The sequence below is a fragment of the Rhinopithecus bieti genome, unplaced genomic scaffold (assembly GCF_001698545.2).
Source record: "Rhinopithecus bieti isolate Rb0 unplaced genomic scaffold, ASM169854v2 scaffold_3041, whole genome shotgun sequence".
NCBI lineage: Eukaryota > Metazoa > Chordata > Mammalia > Primates > Cercopithecidae > Rhinopithecus > Rhinopithecus bieti.
Genome location: NW_016804262.1, coordinates 1,187,576 through 1,199,049, shown reverse-complemented (window position 1 = coordinate 1,199,049; position 11,474 = coordinate 1,187,576). Strand labels below are relative to the sequence as shown.

General features: G+C 45.5%; 1 protein-coding gene across 3 annotated transcripts in view; it reads right to left on the bottom strand.

Moving 5' to 3' along the window:
* Positions 1-11,474, bottom strand: part of PIP4K2A (phosphatidylinositol-5-phosphate 4-kinase type 2 alpha) — a 74,387-nt gene that overhangs the window by 4,340 nt on the left and 58,573 nt on the right. For all 3 annotated transcript variants that reach the window (XM_017867449.1, XM_017867450.1, XM_017867451.1), the window contains 2 exons: positions 9,153-9,266; positions 738-981 (listed from right to left, as the gene is read on the bottom strand). In XM_017867449.1, the coding sequence (XP_017722938.1) occupies positions 738-981; positions 9,153-9,266 (358 nt within the window). The remainder of the gene's footprint in view (positions 1-737; positions 982-9,152; positions 9,267-11,474) is intronic.

The following is an 11,474-nucleotide window of genomic DNA, read 5'->3' as shown; positions in this document are numbered from 1 at the left end:
AAAAAAAAAAAAACTGATGAGCCACAGTTTTTATTCAAAAAACAATAAACTGTTTTTATCCTATCACGAAAATATTTTGGTTTTGCTAATATTCAAATAACTGGTGCACCCAATCACCTGGATACGGTGGATTAAGATTTATCTGACTCTAGGGAAGAGGGCACAGGCCCTTCCATTGGGGAGGATGGCAGAGCCAGTCTAGGTGGCAAATCAGATTCCCACCCCACACACAGGGCCCAGCTTCACACACCCTTCACATCCTTGAGAGGGAGAGCGCTGGTGGTGATGACAAGAGGATAACCTGAGGGTCACAGAGGACCACATGCGTGTTCTTTAGATTCATGATGCTTTTGACTTAGATAAAAAAGATAACTAAGCAAAAATATATTAATATTTTAAAGCATTTCTGGTGTTTGTGTATGGGTGCATATGAACATGTGTTGTATGCCAGTGTGTATGTGCATATGTACAGGTGTGTTGTATATGTATAGTATAGTTTGTGGTTTTGCTGTATTCCCTCAACATCACAGAATTCAAAGGTCCAATTGCCTTATGTTTCAGCACTGAGATCACGGTTACCTTTAACATATTCTTGTCCTCAAATCCATTTCTTTGGAGTTTGGAGGATGAGTGCTGCCGGACAGCACCCTCGTAACTGGGGTAGTGATTACTGGTAGATAACAAGGCCAAAGTCAAACCACTTCACATGAAAAAGGGTCCACAGTAATCAAACTTACTTTCATGGCACTTAATTCCATAGACGTCGATGTTCGGATCGAACTCCCCGGGAGCCAGGGGTGGTGAGCTGTTCAGTGTATTCCCGGGGCTATCTGGGGGGGTCCCCACCGGGTGGGTGCCGTCGCTCTCACCCTCCTCCTCCCCGTCGTTCTCCTCACACTCCACTTCCTCCTGTTCGGCTCTCTCCACATCGTGAATTCCCACCAGCAGACTATAGTCCATGAGCTTCAGCTGGGCCAGAAACTGGGGACAGAGGTGACAGGGTCAGTCAGCCACACCTTAAACATAAAAGTCAACGTTTAAAAAAAGGAGACAAGCCCAGGTGACACCCAGAGGGAAGGCTGCGGGGTGGGGCAGCAGAGGTGCCACGTGCCTCCTTTGTGGATGTTCTTATACTCCGGGGCTGTTTCTCTATCTAAAGTGTAGCCTCACACTTCAGGCTGGCTCAGAGCTCGGGCTATTTTCCCTGGAATGCCACACTGGAGGCGGAGAGGTGTGGATCTATCACAGGGTGGCTGGGTTTCACCAGAGAGCAGGAAGCATGACCAGTAAGAGATGCAGAGAGAGACTGGGAGGGAGAGCAAGTTCCTTCCAGCAATTAAGACAGGCTAAGGGGGAAACCCTGGCACCTTCCAAATAGCTTCCAGCGGAGTCTCTTGTGGTGGGTTCGGGGAAAGCACCTTGGAATTCAGCATGCTCTGCGGAAGCGATTGTTACGCTGTTGCAAATAAGTAAAAGCAAAGGCACTGTGTCCACCTCTGGTGAGTAATGCAATCCTGTCTGGGTCAACAAGGTGCTTTCCATGAGGCCCCACACACCCAGGATTCCTGTCCTCCCTCTCCTCCTCCAGCCGTGGCTAGAACATAACGTGGGGGCAAGACCCAGCTCTGTGTGTTTGGCTACTCCTGTCTGCCCAGTTCTTTTTTGACTTTTCAGATCACGATTTCTTTTTGTTTCCCTTTTCTGATTTGAGACCTTCAGCACAACGTTCCAATATTGCCATAAAACGTGAACGGTTATGCTGAGTGAAAACAGTGGCAGCCCATCTGTGGGCTGGACCCAACTGGCTCCCCTGACCCCGTGGCTAGCTGGCTCTGCACAGGGTCCTGTTCCACTGTGACCTTGGGCTCGGGGTCCAAGAAGATTCATGGTCCTGGCTCTGGAAGGACTCAGCGCCACCTCACTAGGGAATGCAGAGTGGCTGAGCAGCCTCTGGGCTACGCTGATAGAATTTAGGAAGCAAATGTCCTCACGCAAAGGGCAAGCAGAGAAAATCACAGGTCTTGAAGTTCTGGCTAAAAATGAAATCAATTTGTTGAGCCCCGCAGAGCTATTTCTCCTCAGCCTGCTGGGAAGGAGTTCTGTCTCGAAACTGAATGAGAAGCCCTGATTCCTTACAGATGAGGAGAGGACCCCTGGGCACAGGTCTGTCCCACTCTCCAGCTGGTTCCCAGTGCCTGCAATTCTCCATCAGCCAGCATCCCGCTCAGCCCAGCAAACTGGCCAGAGCTCCCACTTTGCAGCCTTCCCACCAGGAATCCCTCGGGGCCAGCTACATCTTCCCCATTTGTTTTGAGCTCAGAAAATGGAAATCACACAAATCTTACACTCAAATATTTAAGCAAAGTGGGAGAAACCTGTTTGTTTAAAAATAAAGGCAAACCCCTCATGGAAACAGCATGGGGCTCCTGTGTTCAGCTTTCTGGATCCCAGAGAGGAGAGGAAGCCACCACTCATCCCCCTGGCCTGTCCCCAAACTCCCCCATTACAGTAAACATGAGAACCAACTTTCCACTTGCACCTCCCTCTGCCAGATTCCTTTCCAGCATCCTCCTTCTAGAATCTCGGTAGCTGCCAGGCTGTGGGGAGAAATCTGCAGTGGTGGAAGGCTCACTTGAGTCCTCCACCAGCACGGTGAAGCCAGCCAGGGAGCTGGGTCTTGGGTACAGCTCCGCTATATATGGGCCTGTGGATGTGGAAGAGAACTGGGCACTCTGGGGTATAGAGACAGGTGACAAGATCCAAGGCAGGGGGCAGGCTCTCCGTGTGAGATAGCAGCCAGATTCAGCAGCTGGACGAGAGTGCAAGGATTCAAATCCAAGGAGGGGTGAATTCAGGGCCCATTCTGAGCCCGCACTCTCTGCTCTGTATCAGCTACTTCTGGAGGCTACCTTAAAGCAGCTTTCCCGTCTCCTTTTGCAACCCTAGGAGGAAGGTAATGAGTTAAAATCAGCTGGCATCGGAGGAGGCCCTCCATACGTGACTTGGCGCTGTGGGTCTCTGGACGGTTAGGCGGTCAGCAGCAGCATGCCTGGCACCGCTGTGATCATGGAACCCGCTTCCCCGTCAGAATGCCCTGTGGGCCTGGGGTTTCAGAAGCCTATGTGGAAAATACTGCAGTGTAAGTACCCAGTCTTCTCCAACGCTTGAGGGTTGTGTGGGGGGGAGGCGCTCATGGTGGGCCCACTTCTCCCTGCCCTGTTGTTCCAAGGCCTCTGGGCTCCTGGAGGACTGGGCCAGGGTCTCCTTCGCCACCTCTGCTGCCCCTCCCAAGCCTAGCATGATGCCTGGCTCTGCTCCCTGGATCTACGGCTTCCCTGGCCTCCCTCTCTACACCTGGAAGCCTCTCTGGAGCCAGGCCAGGCCTTGCTCAGCTTGAGCAGTGACAGGGAAAAGGCCCCCCTCCTGCCCATCCCTGCTCCCTCTGGGTGCTTGGGAGGTCCCTGTGAAGTGGTAAAGGCTGACTGGTGCCTCAACCTCCCCTCCAGTCCTCTGCAAAGGGCACAAGTGTTCAAAATGTGAACCTGATCACATCCTGTTCTGCTTAAGACATTTCCATAGTGCCACGTTTCTCACGGGGCACAAACAACTCACATGGCCCAGGAGGCCTGGATAGCTTGGCCCCATCCACATCTGGGGCCCACTTGAGCCCTGCTCTGCCCGCTTCCTGGGCTTCTTCCCTGTGGGCAGGTACTTCCTCCTGTGCCTTCAGGCCTAGCGGCAGGGCACCACACAGAGCAGCACAGCCCGAGTCTAGGTGTTTAGGGCACCGTACACTCCCTCCCCAATGGCACATGGCCTCGTTGCACATTCATTTTGCTGGAGTATTTGAGAACTTCTCTCTTTCCCAAGCAAGGCAGCCTCAAAAGGGGCTCTAAAGTTTTGGCTTTCACTGCATTCCCGACTCCCAGCAGGCAGAGGGCTCAGGAAAGTATTCGGCACTTGTTGGACAAGAGAATAGGATGCCTGCTACTTTATCCCTATCTGTCCCCCCCAGCTCTCCCTAATTGTCCCCGACCTGCTTCCACCAGGAAAGAACTACTAAAGCCAAATACAAACAACAAAGCAACAACAGAAAACCTTTCTGAGACTGCATGAGGCAACATCTCTCGGAAGGAAGCGCAAGGCGACCATTTAATACGCTTCCCTTAACAGGAAGGTCTACGGCTGACCTTCAAGTATGTTTTAGTTACAGAAGTCGGGGCTGTCTGCGATTAATTTGCCAAAGGGCAGGGAGGGAAGGGGACAGCCAGGATTGGCCAGCCGCACTCACCATGGTGAGCCTTCAGGGCTCAGCCTCCCCTGGCACCCCATCTGGGCTCCTCGCCACACTGGGCGGCCCAGAGTAATTTTCCTGGGCCTCAGGCCTGGGGTCAGACTGCTTATTCTCATCTTCCACTGAGAAAGAAAGAAAGGTGCAGTCAACTCCTAGAACCCAAAAACCATCAGTGATGAAACATACATCTCTAGGTAAGAAGCTATTCTGAGGCACCCAAGAAGACTGAGGAAATTGCAGTCGCAATGGGTATTGCACATATTTTCTTTTTGTTTAAGAGATGGGATCTTGCTCAGTTGCCCAGGCTGGAGTACAGTGGTGTGATCACAGATCACTGTAGCCTTGAGCTCCTGGGCTCAAGGGATCCTCCTGCCTCATCCTCCTGAGGAGCTGGATTACAGAGGTGCACCACCATGCCCAGCTAATTTTGTGTGTGTGTGTGTGTGTGTGTGTGGAGAGAGGATCTTGCTGTGTTGTCCAGGATGGTCCGAACACCTGGCCTCAAGTGATTCTCCTGCCTTGGCCTTCCAAAGTGCTGGGATTATTATTCATGTTTTCAAATCTCTGAGACTGAGGTGGAAATGGGAAAAACCAAGTATGGCACAGTGGTGAAAAAGGACAGGTCATGCTGACAAGGGAGGCCCATTCAAGAAGCAAAGAGCAAGTCCGATTCGGTCTCTCGCTAGCTCCACGCTTGACGAGTTTGCCTCCTGGATCTTCAGTCATTCTGACTTTAAAATGGGACAATGCCGCTCACCTCACAGGGGTGGGGAAGAATTAAGATAATGAGGCTGAGAGAAAGAATACGGTGTCTTGCACAAAATAACGGAAGCTGTTATTTATAACTGTCAATGTTGTTTTGATTATGGTAGAAGTCTTTTTAATATCAAGATTTCAAATTTAAACAGGTTTCAGTTTGTGGACCGGGGGAAAAAGAACCATATGGAAAAGTCCGTTAATTCATGAGCTCTGATCTTCACCCCTTACATTTCTTTTGGAGATAGGGTCTGGCTCTGTCACCCAGGCTGGAGTGCAGTGGTGTGATCATGGCTCACTGCAGCCTCAAACTCTCGGACTCAAGGGATCCTCCTGCTTCAGCCTCCCTAGTAGCTAGGACCACAGGCATGAACCACCGTGTCTGGCTAACGTTTACAACTGTTTGTAGAGATGGGGTCTCACTATGTGTTGCCCAGGCTGGTCTCAAACTCCTGGGCTTAATCGATCCTCCTGCCTCAGCCTCCCAAAGTGCTGGGATTACAGGCATGAGCGACCACACCTGGCCTCAAATTTTATTTTAAATCTGATCTGAGGTAGAGTGAATGAAGTGTGGCAATAAATCCAAGATTTTTTGTCAGAGAAAACTCCTGTGATGCTGGAAGCTTGCGGATGGAACGAGAAGACAGAAAGGGAGTGTGGGCTTCACTGTGGGGTCAGCTTCCGGCTCACTGCAGGAACACGGAATATATTTGTTCTTTATTTTTTAAGAACATAAGATTTCAAAGTGTGAAGATTTTTCAGTCTTTAGGTCCCCTGCTTTTCTTCACAAACCACCTGCTAGACCTCAGATCTGCCTCTTTTTTTCCCCCAGAATATCCCTTCTCATCTAATTCCTTAATAATTGATTCCTTGCTGTGACAAATCTTTGAGCTAGAATCTTCCTCAAGATCTTTGCGAGTCTAAGATTATCCTCACAATGGTTTCCAGTTGATTTATTTATACTAACACACTGTGTTCTACCACATCACCATCTCCCAACATATCTGTGAAGTAGAATTAAAATGCCAGTCAACCCTGTTTAACAGTTGTATCTTACCACTTGTTAAAAATTATAATAATACTCCTTTGGAGCAATTATCAGAAAACAAAGCCTCCACTGTACTCTCACAAGTATTTTTAACTTGTGTTTATGTCGAAGTAGTTAGGGACTGTGCCCGCTGAGGGCCTGACGCCCCAGTCTGAATTTAGAAGCTTTGTGCCTTTGAGCAAATTACATACCATCTCTGGGCTCGCCTTTCTCATTCATCAAACTAGGGTAGGGGCAGGACCACTGTCAAGGGGCTGTTTTGAGAATGACAAGTGACACTGACTGCATGGGAAGGACTTGGGCTTGATGTACTCCATAAATGGTGCTGCCCATCCCACTACTCCCACCACCCTATCCCCTCTTACCCACCTCCATGGATGGGGGGCTATAAACCTCAGACAGCTGAAATGCCCTGTGATGGGGTACTCCTGGATGCCACAGAGGGAGAGCAGTTTTGCATCATGTGAGTCAATGAGAGGAGAGACCAGGGTTGATTCTTGAGGGCCGTGATCAGAGTTGACAAAACACAGGGCAGAAGGAAAAAGTGCTTGTCACTCCTCATACACCAATTTGTGTGTGTGCGTGCACGCAGAGAAAGACTCTCCTGTGTTTAGTTATGTGCAAAGCTATGTGGATGCAAGTACCCAGCATGGCACAGGAATAGAACGGGCTTCAATGATAGAAAAACAGCAACTAGAATCTCATATGAAAATTAGTTTTCCTAAAATCTAGATTTCTTGAGCTGTAATACACTCAGATCTCCTACCTGAGGCATTAAGGAAAAACAGTTACAACAACAACAAAACTGTAATGAAACTCCAACGGGTCAGTTAGCTAAATTAGAAAGCATGGAACTGAAGAAAAAAGGAAACTCAATTAAATTCTAGCCTCATTATCAAGATCAGATGTCAAGCTACTTCACCATAATTACCTGCTTAAAAATTTAATGATGGTTCTGCATTAATTTCAAAACTAAAGGCACTTATCAGCTATTGAGAATATTTTTAAATGAAAGCATGTTTTATACCTGCCTCCATTTCAATGAAACAGCTAAGTGCTTGAGCCATGTATGGGATTAGGCTATCGAGTCCTCTAATCAATGGTATTATTAGAGACAACAAAAGAGCTAAGAGGATCCTTCTGTAATTCAACTGTAAATTTAAACTGCTTGAGTTACATTATTTCTAGAGTCTAAATATCATAGTGATATACTGCCAATGGAAAAGAAAATTTTTTTGATAGGTCACAGATAAGCCTAATGGCTACTTACCATAATCGCTAAAACGATATTCTTGTCAGTATCGAAGATTTGCTGATTAATCAATAAAAACCCAAAAGAGTATGTTTACTAAGGATACTTATCAGTCGGATCAAACAGATCCCAAAGCAAGGGGGAAATGCTTAACTAATACATTTTATTAATAACCACTGACAACTGAGGAAAACTAAACATTCCTTAATGAAAGACTGGAGGAAAATGTTACAAGAGAAAACCAAACACTTGTATCTCTTTGTTTGAAGTAGATGCTTATAGGCTAAGCACAGTGGCTCATGCCTGTAATCCCAGCACTTTGGGAGGCTGAGGTGGGAGGATTGCTTGAGGCCAGGAGTTCAAGACCAGCCTGCGCAACATAGTGAGACCCTGTTTCTACCCCCCCCAAAAAAAAAAAAAAAAATCAAAAACTAGCCAGGCACTGTGGTGCACGCCTGGAGTCCCAGTTACTATGGCGGCTGAGGTGGGAGGATTGCCTGAGCTGGGAGTTCAAGGCTGCAGTGAGCTATGCTCATGCCACTGCACTCTAGCCTGGCCAACACGGCAAGACCTTGTCTCTAAAAACAATGGCAACAAAAAAGTAGATGCTTACACCCTTCACAAATAACCAACATATAGGTTCTAATCCAAGTGTGTATACCATAAAGGTTAAAATAATGTAAAAAATTTTATTAAACTTATTTATGGTCTAAAAATATTAACTATTAATAACTTAGTCTGAGTTTCTTGTAATAAAAGAACTCTTAGAAGAGTAAAAGAAACTCTACTGCTTCTGCCTTCATGGGAAATACAAATGTATGACACTCATTCTCTTTGGCTTTAGTCATTTTCTTTCTTTTCTTTTTTTTTTGTTTAATGACATGAAAAAGACAATCTTCCCACAGAGCCTCTAAGTAGCAGCCCTGTACTGGTGTGCCGGGAAGTGTACATAAATGAATGAAAGCAACAGCTAAGAAAACCTTAGTTTAGTAGCTGCCTAAATTCTAATTCCCACTGCATTGTTTTGTAACTCAACGAAGTCCAAGAAAATAATCTTTTTTCCTGGATTTATTTATAAAAGACTTAAATGAGCAAATCCAATGGAAAAGCTGCAATGCCTTTATCATAAACTAAATGACAGGAAAAGGTACATTTTAAATGTTTAGAACAGTATTTTAAAGCAAAACTCCATCATTATGGACTAAAGCCCTTGGACACTGTTTTATGTCTCTCCACTGTCCCCTATGACCTACTGTCCCAAGCTGCCTCTGTGCTAGTCCCAGACATGTAAGGGGCCTCACTGGGGCCTCATGACATGGTTTGCAGTGACTGGTGGAGATAGGAAAGCATTAAGTGATCCAGGCTATGTTTACCAGCACTGACATGTGTTTTAGAGGGGAAAGTGCCAAGACTCTAATAGTGACTGAGTATTTGTTTTTGAGATGCTCTGCTGGTTGACACAGAGTCCAGTACTCCCCTGGCCCCTCCCAAACTGGCTGGTGTGGGCAGGTCAGTCTTCATGGGCCATTCCAATACAGAATACAGGGACCTGGGGCCGGGGATTCCCAGCAGATGACAGCAGGTGCTTGCTTGTGTTTGGCGCCTAAATGAGAGGGCTGCTAAACTGGCATGTGTTTGCTTTAAACCAGATCATGTAACATGAGACACTTTCGTGTCTGACTTTAGAGTATACAGGTTTTTGCCTTGACTGCAGATTTAAATAGGTGGTTTAAAAAGCTCCTAAAACCCAACAGGGCTGATATTTATACAATTAGTATGGCCTCTACACTGACTGTTCTTACCTCAACATCCTTTTTTAGTTTTTCCAGGAAGACCTTCTTGTTGTTGTCATCAATATAAATCTTTTGGCCTTCATTAATGAAATCATTATCTTTCAGAGTTGGCAGTTCTTTGGCCTAAAACAAATGAGAAAAAGAATGACAAAGAAGCTTGAGTAAAACCTAAAAAAACCACATACACCTTCCAACCCCGGACATTGAAGTTTGCCCCGTTCACCACCACAGGGGTCTTACCCAAACAATAAAATAGGAGAAAGCTTGAATACCACCGGGGGGCGCCAGTGAGCTGCAACCTCTGGACGCATTCCCAGGAGCAGTGGGGTGGGGGTCGGACAGACTCCGTATTATAAGGCTTTTTGTAACACATTTCATGTTTTTCAGAGGAATGAACCTGACTGCTTTCTTAGATTCACTTTCTTACAAGAAGTCTTCTAAGTATAGAATTTGTATTCTTGGAATATTTTCCCAGGAACCCTCTTCTTACTGGTATAATCCAACTCCATCCCTCCTCCCACTTTTGGGTAGCCGTTGCTTGGCTCACATTACAAATAACATATCTTGTCTCAGAACAGCCCCATCCATAATCATATCTACTTTCTACACCAGGGAGAACATGTGGTCCGAGGTTAGCCATCTGCCCTTCCCAGCCTTCCTGTTCACCACTCCAAGAAGGAAATTCTCTTCTCATTTGGACAGTATCAAAGAAAAAAGGTCTTCTCTTAACATAAACATATTAAGATGAGAGTTCTACCTTTTACAAATGAACAAAAGGGTGAGCTAACAAGTAAACTGCACTTATACCAACCAACACAAAGCAATGGGTGACTATTAAAACATGGGTCATGAGCAGAAAACACTGTAGCTTGTATTGTAGCAAACAGAATATAGGCATATAGTTTTAAAACTGTGGATTATTCTATTTAACTTTGTACAACCTGCATTCACTATGAGCTCAAAATCTCCCACCACTTTCAGCTAACCATAGCTTGTTTATTTCAGCAGAAAGAAATCCAATGTCATGCACTGCCTTTCCCTGTATGTTGATGAATCTGGAATGGTCCTCTTTTCCGTAGGTGTGAACCAAATGAAAACAAAATAATCCAAGGAAACAACATGCTTTCCTTCCTGGCTCCGGCACTGTTCCTCCTCCCTCCTTATTCAGAGCAACGAAAGAACACTCCCTGGGTCCATCTCCTGAATCTTTCACATGCTCACTTCCCCTCTTATTTATAAAGTATAGACACGCATGTAAACATTTTCACATCTATTTACACCCACACATATGTAAATAAATTATGCATTTCTAAATTAGTCGCTTTGGCTACTAACTTTGAGAAAGTTTTAACAGTTTTGCAACTTTGAATTAGATATAACCACAATCTTTATAAGCCAAATAGAATTATCCTTACAAAGCAGGTCCAGCAAGGCCCAGAAATGTCAAGATTCGATTCAATAAGCAGTTACTGAGTGAGTCAAATACAGAGACGCAAACATGAATAGGCCACAATTTCTGCTGTAAAGGAGTTTGTAATCTCATACGGGAGAATGATATGAAAGCAAGTAGGTAGAAAATAAAGCAGATGTGTACATGAGATGTAAAGATAAATACTAACATTCCAGGGGAGGCTGATATAATTTCAAACACTTTTATGCTGAGTTATTGAGTCTTTTAAGAAATGAAAATGCAACGCCATTCTTCACAAAATTTTACGATGCGCCTGCTAAACCCCCTAAATCTGTCATTAATAATTTTAAAATAAGGCAATACACAAACCCCCCACTCCCACAAACCTTGAAAGTGAAGACTGCGCAATATTAAATGTTTGAGTTCATCACACTAGATTACAAGGTTTCTCTCCTACTAGAACTGTAAACATAATGAAGTTTCACCAAGAATGAAATGCAAGGTTCTGAGGTTTAACAAAACTCAGAGGGCAATGAGAAGATAAACACTGCCCAAAATAGAAAATTGCAAGCACGTTAGAAAAAAGGGTTGAGGCCAGACCTACACACAAAAACAGGAGACGGAGAAGGATCGTAATTTTCCAAGCAGACACCTTGGGCATTTTTCTGTGTCATTATGTGTTGGCGATGGGAGGTGTGTGGGTGGGGGTGTTAAGGATTATCTGCCTCAATTCCACAACTCATTTTATATGTGTAAGAAAAGAAGGGTAGAGGGTGTTTTTTCTGGTTTTCTATAAATGTGAGAAACCTGAAGGCAGAGATGACAGACCCCAGAGAAGGCAGTAAATTACACGCTGGATGTGTGTTTGTAACACAAGTCACATTAATGAAGATGAATGCCACTTCAGGTTCACCCCAGCA